This window comes from Nothobranchius furzeri, chromosome 9, assembly GCF_043380555.1.
Source record: "Nothobranchius furzeri strain GRZ-AD chromosome 9, NfurGRZ-RIMD1, whole genome shotgun sequence".
Classification (NCBI taxonomy): Eukaryota; Metazoa; Chordata; class Actinopteri; order Cyprinodontiformes; family Nothobranchiidae; genus Nothobranchius; species Nothobranchius furzeri.
Window position 1 is genome coordinate 32,116,197 of NC_091749.1, and position 12,526 is coordinate 32,128,722.

The window sequence follows — 12,526 nt, forward strand, 5'->3', positions numbered from 1 at the left end:
TGTTATGTAAACATTAGCTTTGTAGATATTTTTTACAGATATATATTTGTGTGCAACAAAAACCAAACTTAAATAATTTGTCATTCTTTATTGAAAAACAACAAAATACAGGTATACAGAAGTGTGGGAAAATGATAATGTGAAAGTATTGCACTATAAATGAAGTGAGATGAGATGAAGGTGAGATGAAGGTGGACGCCAGCGGGCTGGACGCCGGACGAAGAAACCTGGAGACGGATCGCTCAGACAGGAAGGGAAGAGCTTCCTCTTACCTTGATGGAATTAAAGTTAGCCGTCGTCTGAACGCCCAACCGTACGGTCTGAGGTCAAAGGTCACAGGAAACACACACCAGTCAGCAGTCATACAGATGCATAAAGATAACTAGCCATGGCAACCAGCTGACATGTCCCCACTTTCACCAAAACCTGGTGCCTGCCGGGTCACCTGAATTCCTGTGTGATGTCAGCACGGTCGGCCGTGACTGCTGCCATCAGAGGTGACCTCTGATCAGCTGAATGAACTCACCTTCCAGGGTGACGCCGTGTTAGAGTCGGCTTCATCCTGTAAACAAACAAATGAGTGGTAACATAAACACCACGTCTGGTTCTGGTGGAGGCGGAGGACAACACGCACCTTTCCAGGAGCAGAACCCAGATGTTCTTGTTGCTACAAACAGAGACGAGCAGAGTTAAACCAGGAAGTGAGAGGGACCAGCTGCTGCAGACAGGTGACGCTCACCTGAGCCTGAACCATAGGAGCCTCCTCAGCCATCAGACCTTCTGACTCCAGTTCAGATGCCACCTTGTTGATGTCCCTCAGGCGGGACTCGTTGGCCTTCAGGTCCTGCAGGACAAAAGCACCTGCTGATCACCTTGTTGCTGTCGGGTTAACAGGTCTGGTGTTAGAACGTGGTGGATAAGAATGTTCTGACGGGCCGAGGGTTCTGAACTCACCCTGCAGGACTGGGCCTGCTCCTTCAGGGCCTGGATGCTGCTGCCGTAAGCCGACAGGTCCGACATCAGGGCCTCGTGCTTCTTCAGGAGAGCCTGTGGAGCAGAACATCAGAACCTTCAGCTCGTCTGACACAAGTGGAGCTTTCTCGCAGCGATGGTCCAATCGGATCCGCCACCGTAAAACAAACCCTGCTCAGTTCACCGCAGACGTAGCTCTGCGGGTGTTTAGTGGAAAAGCGTGAGCCTTCTGCCGGCTGCCACGTGTCATGGCTGCTCTGCAGCGGGAACACACATCACAGCTTGTAAACCGTTTGAAATAAGAGCGACGGGAACACGTTTGTCATCACTTCCTGTGCGAGGCCAGCACTTCTACCCCTAACCCATGAGACGCTTAAACGAGCAACGACGTCTGGTAGACAACCGAAGGAAATGCCAAATACAGAAACACTAATTATGAAGGACTGGAAAGAGAGCAAAGAAAAGCGATTGGAGTTTCTCAGGAAGGGACTTCCATACCTCGGCCAAGTCCTCGTCTTTCCCTTAGTCTGGACTTCCAACGATGGGCTCCTTCTCCCTCATCCAGGACTCGGCCTCATTAGCATCCGCAAAGTACTGCTGGGCCTGCAGAGAGTCCTCCAGGTCCTGCCTCCTCTGGGACGCCTTGGCCTTCAGCGTGTCCCAACGTCCATGAAGCTCCCACAGTTTAGTCTTCACTTCCTCACCAGCGAAGTGACCTGGACCCAAAAAAAGTGAGCCAGAACCTGCAGACACCTCAGAAACATGTCAGGACCAGACCTGCTCTACCTTCTTCCACCATGGTCTCTCCTTTCTGGGTGACAGCCTTGATGCGAGGTTCATGACCTGTGATCTCAGCCTGCAGAGCCTGGTGCTTCTTCAGCAGGTTCTGGACACCAATCAGGTCCTTCCCTTAGGACACATGTTAGAGTTCAGCATTATGCAGTAGACAGACCAGTTTAACCCAGGGGTTTCTTTCTTCTACAATCTGCTCTTTAACTGTATTATTTCCTGCTATTTCAGCTGTTAACTTTATTTTCTCTCTAAGTGTTTTTCTCCCCAGAAGAAGCTACAATGATGTTCTGCTGAGTTGTGGTGGCCTCATGGAGGGGGCCATCGGCTAGCACACTGCTGCTAACCACTTAAACATTCTCCCTCTCCTGATAATAACATTTTACTTTCTTTGATGTTGGATGTGCTACTACTAGTTTACCCGTTTAATTATAGATTCACTAGGATAAATACAATAAAGTTTATCTCTTGCCAAATAGAATATTTACTGTGGCGAGCCCGTGAAGAGGTGTAGGAGAATGCGACAAATTTGTCTGTTAAAAAGTCTGTTATGTACAAAAACACAATATCATCACACTATTTTGGACCGATACATGACGGTCAGGTCCAGCTTGGGGAGAAAATATGACACGTCTTTCAGGATGGACTTCATCTTTGGTAGCTGGCGAAGCCGGGAAAAGCAGGATCTAACCACCTGGCTAATGTGGGAGTCCATCCGCATCTCTGGGTCCAAAACCACCCCCAGGTTAGTGATGGTTGGCTTCACTAAGCTGCAAAAACAGGGTTGCAGGACAGGACTAACTGCAGTGGGAGAGGGAGGAACAAATATTCCAGTTATAAATATTAAATATTTGAACAAATAAATATTTGTTAAAAGGAAGAAACTGATGATGACTTTAAGATTAGAGGAATGTTCTAGAACGGGTCTGGAACCAACGATGGCCCTTTGGATCAAATTTGGATTAAAAAAATAGCTCATGATTTTATTTATGGATGGAATAAAAATACAGGTTGTAAGCATCTTCTCAGTATCTTCATGTTGCACGACTTTCCACAGCAGAAGGACACAAAAACTGCCAGAATTATGATTAGAAAGATTTACGTTTTAATCTCAGAATCCCAACTTTTCCCAGAATCTTCACATTATTCTATGAATTCAGAGAAAATATACATTTTTCAGAGGTCTCGCTCCCCTGTTGTGGATATTTCTCAAAATTCAACCATTTTTTCTTTTCAAAAGCTTTAGTAAGAGTTTGGACTCTAAACAAGTTTTACTTTGCAGACTGCTTGTCTAAACCTTCATCAGATCTGCTCATAATAAAACATTTGGGTTATATTTAATGCCCAGGAAGATGCTCTTCCTGGGCATTAAGTTATCAAAAACAGATAAAATTATTTTTTACCATAATTTTAACTGCTATCAGCTGATAAAAATAATAAAAAAACAGCCTGATCATTAAAGGGGTGTAAGTGAAACCGCACGGATCACACAAACCATCATGCTGTCTATATGACTTTGAAAATATATAGTTTAATTACAGTTTGATTTATTTGACATCTGTATAATGTTTATTATTTTGTTTTTTCCCCCTAAATGCCTAACGTTTCAGTTTAACATGAATATTAGTCATTCATCACAATACATAAAGTTACACATTTTAAATTTTAATAGGGGAAGACTGCAGGAGGGAGCGGTAAAATACAGAAATCCCCAGCAAAAACAAGAAACTTTACGAGTCTGATGAAACCCGCTGGAGTTCCTTCAGCAGGCCTGGTGGCAGCTACAACGGCCCAGTGGCTGTGCTTGGTCAATGTTATCGAGCTCAGTCCGGCTCGGCCGTGAACGAGCCGAGGCGACATCCTGCTCTGCTTAAGAAGAGGTGTTATTTTCCGCTTCAGAAGAAGCGTCCGTGTTTTACGCTTTCTCAGAGACATGTCACGTTGCTAAGTTGTTAGCGCCGCGCGCTAACACGTCAATAGTGCAGCATAGCCTGCTGGAGGGTTCAGATGAAAACACCCTACCACTCAGGCTGCTTACACATCGATATTAAGTTGTCGCTGTTGCGCTCACGCCGTAATACAGTATTAGATGCGGTTAAAGTCAGACATGAAAAACTCCACGAGCGGTCAGACCGCGCAGCAGCTAGGCGCAGCAAGTAGGCGCCGGATCGGTCAGGCTGCCCGGCCTGACCGCTGGGGATTACCGGATGGAAGAATGGACACAGAAGTCTCCCTCTTAGCGCTCCGTCATATTTCAACCCATTTTTATCTTAAATGCACTGGGTTTTACCCTATTACCCATCTAAATATGCCCTATTAATTATTTTACCGTATTTTACATTTAAATTTCATGGTTAAACAGTACATGCTACATGTTAAACTGATAGTTAGCTAGCTACTTCGGTAAACTCAGCTAGTTTAAAGGTGGCAGTGACATAAAATACGAATATAGATTTTAACTTACCGAAAAAAATGAAGTGGAGACTCCTTGGACGCTCTATTAGTGCAATTAATACCACTGCAAGTCATTTTGTCCAACAATTGCACCAATAATATCCAAAGAAGAATACACAAACACAGAGACTCAAAATGCCGGAGCAGTTTCCAAGCCAGACCGAGGCTGTACTGAGGCCTTTCCACGGAGCTAGCTCTGTGGTCACGTGGGTCTGAGGCGGCGGTCACGTGTGTCGGATGCTCATTAATTATACAGAATTTTAGGCTTTCAATACACTTAAACAGAAGAGTGAGAAAAAAATTCACCCCCCTCAGAGTTGTCATGAGTATAAACTAGATAATTTAGACAAAAAACATGTTTTGGCACCAGGCTGTAAACATGTTTATTTCTGCTGTGAAATCGGCATTTTTAACATGGGAGTCAATGAGGATTTGCTCGCTTCTGGCACCAGCCCCCAGCGGATGAGGGTGGAACTGCAATTTTTCTTACTTCCGGGATGGGACCATTTTCTGAGCGGCATTGTGGGGGCTTGCACCCAAGTAAGCATGGGACACAAGCCGGGCCTCCGCTAACCCCCTCGTTCTCCTCCTCTCTGTTCTACCGCCCTGCCCAGACCATTACTACATAACTGCTGTTCCTCTGCTGTTACACTAACACTTTGAAGCTTTTGTGGTCTTTACGCTGCAACGGATCGCCACTCAGGCCTCTGACTTGTCATCTTTTTATCTTCCTGAACATGTGTTCATCTCCAGGTCAAGCGAATTAGGCAAAGAGTGTGGGTGCTGAAGATGCTAGCCCGGCTCCAAACACTGGAGCAGTAATTGGCCTGAATCAGGTGACTCCAGTTAGGACTGTTTACACTTAACGTCACACACATCTAGTTTGGGTCTTATTGTCATCCTGTTGCTCATTATTGTGACTTCAAGAGTGCAGGAAGAGCAGGGCAAACGTCTGCTGCGCCACACGGTCGAGGGCGTTAAATCAAAAAGCGAAAGTAACCAAACCCCCTCGTGTGAGAGTTTAATGTTAAAGCTCAGCTATTATTTGGTTTCAAGCTCACTCATTAGATGCCTCGTTATCATGCAGCCACTGGCCATCATGTCTTAGAAATGAGCCTCTTGGGACCGGAGGCTGGAGGAAGTCACATGTGTGGCGTAACTTTTAACATTGTTGTTCCAAAATATGCCCAGATTCATGTTTCAAAGGAATCAGTCATCTGCCAGTGATTTGGAAAAATGAGGAAATAAGGGAAGCCTGGATGTTTGATGGGTTGATGGTTCTCAGGCTGCTCAGTGGCAAGGAACAAAACCGTCATCATTTAAGAGATGTTGGAGACGGAGCTGGTCGACTGTGAAATGCACGTTTTCTGCACATCTTCGCTGTATTGCATCTGTTCCATATACATAAAACTGCAGGAAATTAGCATAATTTGCTAATAGAAAATTTCTACTTTTCTGTCAAACTATTAAAATGATTCTGCTGTGTCAAAAATAGGATTATTCTGGTATAATAAACCATAAAATCGAATTTCAAAAAAGTCTGATCTTCTTCATAAGTTCATAAAGCAGCCCAGAGAAAGTTCACATCAGCTTTCCAGTGTGCAAAGTGCAAATCTGGCCTCCGCTGGGACACGCGTAAGTGACAATAACAACTGAATTAAGTGTGCACACGCAGGCGTCGGTGAGCTGAGCTAATGTTGGTTTGCCGTGGGCTCGGTCTGCATCCCCGGATCCACCGTGGTCCGCTGATTCGAGGGGCATCAGTGAACCATCATGCATGGAAGCTTGGATTTTTACACTGTGAAATTAGACCGGGGTGTGAAGATGGAAAAACCAAATAGGCATAAGAACTGAAACAGAATCACACTTTCTCGCCTCTCAGGATTCAACATTGTCAAATTTGATAAAGAAAAAAAACGTGCACAATAAATAGCAGCTAGGGTTCTTTGCTGTGGCTAATGTGGCGTATTTTTCCCTTGATTTTTCAAAAATACACATTATCCCCAACTTGAATGACTAAGCCACAAACTTGCACTCTAAATAAATAATTTAACTTGCTTTGAAACTTATTTTCTAACACTCGTTGGTTTCAAGAAAAACGGTAAAAAAAAAAGCCAAAGTAAAGAAATTATAATTAACCACCAACTGTTCTGCAGCAGAATGTGACTTTTTAATATCATCAAAAGAAAATTCTTCTTGCATTTTTACACACACACACACACTATGATAAACTGCAGCTAAGGATAGCTTGGCCATACTCCTAGACATTTTCTCTGTCCATCTGAAATCCTCTTTTGACCTTCGACATGCTGCTGTCTTCATGCTGGCAACTCTAATAGCATCCGATCCACAGAGACCAGACTAACACTGCTCTACACACACACACACACACACACACACACACCTTCACTGAGACACACACACACCTCAGATGCACCCTTTCTACAGCATTCCTGCAACTCTGATAAGTGAATTTTCCCATCCTTCTCTCATGTGTAATGCTCAAAGGTCATACATCAATTCATGCACAGGCATGCACATAGATGTAACAGCGCCGTATTAAAGTAGAAAATAAGACGCACCATGAACTGCAAACACACACTGACACATCTTCCTATTACCTGGACCTTTGAGGTCTCTGCTGACTTGTTGGCATCTGAAAGTGGGGCCTCCAGTGTTAGTATCCGCGACCATAATCACACAAAGAGTAGCTGAAGTACTGGACTAGCAGAGCTGGTCTCCAAGCCCTCTCACTGCACCGGGCCTAGTTATAGTCTGGCTGTGTGAGGTACACTGATTACTGATATCACACACACACACACACACACACACGCACACACTACATTCACTGCAGGGTATGTGTAACCCACCATGCAGAAGCAGGTCGCTGCATTAAACACAAGCATATGCTAGCAAGGAGTCTTACTATGATCTTGCACACAGCCCTCCACTAGACTGGGCTTCAGCACGCTACACTAGTCTGTATTCCACTGCATTACATTGGGCAGGCTGATGCTAGCTGATGCACTGCCAGACAGGCCCTTTGCTAGCAGGCTTGCTAGGCTAGGCTAAAGCAAATCAGGGCCTCCTGCAGTCACTGGTGTGAGAGCCCATTTTCACAGTTCACACCCGACCTGCTAATGGCTGATCATTCATTCACACTCTCTGTTGATTGCACAGGCAGGGGGTTGGCCAATCGTACAGTTCGCTAATGTAGCGTACATAGTGAGGATAATCGGCGGGAGCAATAAGCATGCTAATGTTCTGTTGGCCATGAAAACAGAGGTCTGGTAATCTCTGGGTATTTTACAGCTGAATCATCGAGTGAGTTGTGTCTGATTGGAAGTTGCAGGTTGGGACAATGGTGGGCAGGAAGATTAGATAAACTTTTTCAGTTCCTGTTTCAAGTTTAGAGGGCTTGGATCAAAACCAACGGTGAGGTCCAAGTTTTACCTGAGCATGTCTAAAAGTAGAGCTAGTGCATCATAGATGGGTCTACTTTTTTCCTCAGATTTTAGTTTCACTTCAAGCAAAATATGTCAAAATGTATCCAATAATCATGTCTTACTGCCTCACAGGATCACCAAGTGAAAGGCGGGAGACACCTTGGACAGCTCACCAGTCCATCACAGGGTCTGAGACAGACAATCACTCACTTGATGACGATAAGAGTTGCTAGTAAACCAAACAAGACCCACCCATGCTTAGCGAGAACACGCAAACATCACGCAGAAAGGCTGCAACTGGGTGTTGAACCTGCAATCTCCTTGCTGTGAGGCAACCGCTCTTCCAGCTGTGCCACCATGCTGTAATATATGCAAGAAAACGTAAAACACTGGATTTTTTTAAACAAGCATTTTAATCTGTTTGATCATCAATAACTGAGATGGAAATTCTGCATTTACCCGTTATTGCATAAAGAAAAGGGATGCAGTGTTATTCGGGGGTACTGAACTCAGAAAAGTTCCAGCTAAGCGACCGGGCATTCACTTGATCAGTTGTAGCAAAGATAAGGGGAGTTACAATCGAACTGGCAAATTATCTTTTTTTTTTTATTTAAGGAAAATAAGTTGATCTGAGTTGTGTAAATGACCTGGATGACAAATCCTTTTTACATGAAATAGCAGTTCATTTTATTTTACATTAAACCACTTTACACTTATTGTTTTAGATTTGCTGTCCATTCTTTACCTTTAGCAATTTTGCTAAATAAATAAAAAACTACACATAAGAGAGAATTCTCACAATAAAACAGATTTTACAGAAACACATAATTGGCATGAAATAAATTTAATCTTGTATGTGTTTCCCTTCATTTTAATGGCATAAAAACAACAAAACCCCTGTTTCTTTCAGGATTTCACATTTTTAATGGGTAAATTATCAGTTTAGCATTTTCTGTGCCACCGAAGTGCTGAGAGGCACGTCACTGTGAAACATGTTGCATTTGCCTCCCTCACAGGTTCTTCACAGTGCATTAGGAGAAACCTTGTTGAATAAGTCCATGAGATCATACCGCATTTTCTGTGTGACTACACATCCTTAGCCTGTGGATGAGCTCAGCTCTACTGCTCTGTCCATCTGGATTTTCCCAGCTCATCCCAGAGAGTCCGGTTCTGCCAAACATGACAAACTTCCTCGTCTAGATGGGATTATGTCGCACAAGGGGAGAGCGTGCAGCCGTGGCTGCACTTAAATGCTCTTCAGGCTAAAAAGACAGTGATAGAGCTAGTGCCAAGGAAGCATAATTAATGTTCTTAATTGGGGTTTTCTTTTTTTCTTCTTTACGGTGGCGACTGATAGTCCACTCATAACCGGTTATGGCTCAAGGGCCACTGCTACGCGTGTCCCGTGTCTGATCTGATACAGTTACTGACCTTCTCTAATTAGAATCTATCCAGCAACCCCAGCTCTGCGGAGGAGGACATCTCCTGATGTATGGAGTATAAACAAGTCCTACTTTCCATAAATCTCAAACGTCGAATTTCATCCCACTGGCTTTATTGATTAAGCATAAATAGTCATAACAAGCCCTCTCTAGGTTAAACCTGACCGAGACCTCCTGAAGCTTCTCTCCCATGGAGGTCGTACTAATCCACACTCTCCTCCTTCATTTGACCACTGCCATCAAATGAGCAATGAGGTGTAAATCCTTCACTCTTAAATGCCCCCAGTTAAGTCAGGTGTGACACATGAGGAAATGTGTTGTATTTACAGATTCGAGTGGAAAAACTTGAACATGGTGCAAAAGTGCATCTGTTTTAGTGATTCAGCTTAGACCGAGAGACCATCTAAAGGTTCAGGGACCTGTTGCAGGTTATTTGGATTAACTAGCAGAGTGTGACACTTGTATCCTATATTGAACCTTCTCACAATGTTCTGATTCTGAGAATTAGAATTTGGGGTTTTCATCAGCTGTACGCCAAAATCTTCACAATTATAACAAAGAAATATCTGGCTTTGCATGTAATGAGTCTATCTCACGTATTAGTTTTACCTGTAAATGCTGAGGGTCAGTGCCACTATATATATATATATATATATATATATATATATTTATATATATATATATATATATATATATATATATATATATATATATATATATATATATATATATATATATATATATATAACGTATTTGCAACTTGCTTTGCTTATCTACTTATTATTTTTAATAGGAAATTTAAGGGATTACAAAGTCATTTACACTAATCAGGAAAAATGAGGATACAGTCTTGAAAAGTAAAATTTAAAACAACAAATGAGCTCTGTTTCTTCAGTGAATAATCCCACCAGCAGGGGTCAGTAGTGCACTACTACATCTTAGTTTCCTGGTTCCTCTGAGGAAACTCCTGCAAAAGCAAGATTTTACTACGACTACATTCATCATCTCAATAAGAACATGCATGTTGAATAGTGTTGTTGATTTTCCAGTTATAGTAAATGTTTCACATATCTGAACACAATTTTACTAAATGAATAAGATGCGTGCGATGCTAAAGGATTGTTTTCCTGCTTGCAGCTCTTATTAATATCTGTGTGAGGGTCACTAACTCATGGAATTGGATTATTTTTAAATCCTAATGAGGGTTAAAATAGGAGGCTGAGGCAGAGCAGAGGCACAAAGGCAAATACAAACTTTATTTTTTAATTGTTTGATATAATCAGCCTTTATCAGTTTCAGCTGGGTGAATTCAGATATGATATTTATGGCTTGATTTAGGAGCATTTTAATGCCTGTTTTAATTAGATCAGAGCAAAAGGTAGGCTTTGTTTTTTGTGGAGTTTTGGAATTGGGTTCGCTTTTTAAAAATACAAAACATAATTAGTAATGCAGGGAACAACGACTTTTTAAATCACTGTGTTTAATTAAATTGGGGTCATGTATTTACATAAATAAGCAAAACTGCCCTTTTTCTTGCGTGCTGTGGTCAGAAGGACTGGCAGCTTAGTGTCCAACCAGAGAGAGACTGACACACTTTCTCTGTTTTCACCCTGAGGCAAAGAGCTAATTAAGGAGGGACTCTGGTTATATTTACTTTCAGCTCCTGGCCCGTGGGGTGTGTGTGTGTGTGTGTGTGTGTGTGTGCGTGCGTGCATGCGTGTGTGTGCGTGTGTGTGTGTGTGTGTGTGTGTGTGTGTGTGTGTGTGTGAGCGAGAGAGAGAGACATATAGAGGAAGGGAGCGAATGACAAATTTTGCCTCGTCTGATACCGTTTTCAGTCACACCCGCTTAGCTGGGCTTTGCCATTTCAGCCACGTTCAGCCTGCGGCTCTCTGATGGTGGTAACTCTGTGTGTTATCCATTAGCCGAAGCCTTACTTGGAAGAGCATCTCCACAGCATCGCTGGGCACCACGGCCAGCACAGCACAGTGAAGTCTAATTACCAGGCCCTCAATATGATTTGTTTAGATTATAGGTAAGATGAGGAGATCCACCGTGTTTTGATCTGGCTTGCATTTCAGTCCATACTGCTGAATGTGATGCATATTCATAGTTGGTTGTAAACAGACTCAACAATAAAGTAAACATACAGTTTTTTAAAAGAGAAAAACAAGATTGCAGAAAAGGTTCTGTACATCTCAGAAGATCCAGAAATGAAAAGATTCTTAACAAGGCGTCATTAGAGGCCTTTTTAAAATAAAAGCAACAGAAATCCCTGATTTAGCGGGAATGATTGCAGTTTTGAATCTGAAAAATACACGTTAGTCTAACAAAACCAAGACTGAGGTCATTCTTTCTTTGAGTGGTGCTCACAAATCTGGTTTTTAGTCAACGTTAGTGAAGGTTTGAGAATTTTTGATCAAAAAGAGACGATAAAAAGTTTATCCAGTTTAAGAAGATTTGTATCAGTCTGCATGTTTTGTTTAACTGGGTCTTTCTAGTGTGTTAATCTGGTGCAAATTAGCTTCACCTTCATTAGTGCTCTGCAAAAACGTCTGAGGTTCACAAATAGAGCATTTAGGCTGCATCCGGCACACCCTCAAATATGAAACTTTAAAAAAAGTCTATTTATTTAATTAATTCAAAAGACTGAGAGACCATTTAACGGGTCAGGAACTATTTGCAGGTGATTATTCACAAAAACATGTAAAAAGAGAAGGAAAGAATACAGTGGCAACAAGATTAAACAAGTCAAAGTAAAACCAACCGCTTCAATCAAAGGCCAGAGAAAAATGGTGCGTCTTCAGACACGTTTTCCTGTTTTAACTTTATTTCTCAGCTGCAAACAGAAATAAAATAAAAAAATTCCAAGGTCATTGAAAGCGCTAATGCACATTTTTCAAAAGATGAGTTTTTTTCTGAAAAAGGATTCCTATCCCATTAGGCTTAAGATGTTTTAGCGTGGAGAGCAAGTGTGTAAATGTGGGTGCAGCACAAAACAACCCTTCCACAAGTAGGCTGTTATTTTTTAACCACGCCAATCCAGCCCCTGACTTGATGCTCTTTATTTGGGTTTTGTGATAAATACCTGCTGTCATTGTTTACCGGAGATGGTCATCAGTGGTTAAGCCGACAGTGGACATCCTCCCAACCTCGCCTGATGTTGATCAAACAGAACCTGTGCCTCCACATCGGCCCCCAGCTGATTCAAACAGTAACTCAGCATGAGTCTCTTTATAGGGTTCCACTAATGCTCTGCTTGCTGGTGACACACCACAGTGGCAGGGGCAGTAAACCTCTAAAACACACACACACACACACACACACACACACACACACACACACACGGTCCTGGTAATCTTTAAAAAAAAAAAGACTGGATAAAGTGGAAGTGATGCATGGATGGAGGAGAGTGTTTCAGTG

At 42.6% G+C, this 12,526-nt stretch overlaps 1 protein-coding gene across 3 annotated transcripts; it reads right to left on the minus strand.

Annotated features, from left to right (window-relative positions):
* Positions 1-73: 73 nt before the first annotated feature.
* On the minus strand, positions 74-1,993 carry LOC139071756 (spectrin alpha chain, non-erythrocytic 1-like). Of its 3 annotated transcripts, XM_070554773.1 has the most exons (7): positions 1,759-1,993; positions 1,471-1,688; positions 955-1,047; positions 740-844; positions 635-667; positions 527-562; positions 74-320 (listed from the first exon to the last, which is right to left on the minus strand). In XM_070554773.1, the coding sequence occupies exons 3-7, from the start codon at positions 1,018-1,020 to the stop codon at positions 243-245; spliced, it is 318 nt and encodes a 105-aa protein (XP_070410874.1). In that variant the 5' UTR covers positions 1,021-1,047; positions 1,471-1,688; positions 1,759-1,993; the 3' UTR covers positions 74-242. The 3 variants fall into 3 exon arrangements, with proteins under 3 accessions (XP_070410874.1, XP_070410872.1, XP_070410873.1); XM_070554771.1 differs by having other exon boundaries at positions 527-667; XM_070554772.1 differs by lacking the exons at positions 1,471-1,688; positions 1,759-1,993 and having other exon boundaries at positions 527-667; positions 955-1,146.
* Positions 1,994-12,526: the final 10,533 nt, after the last annotated feature.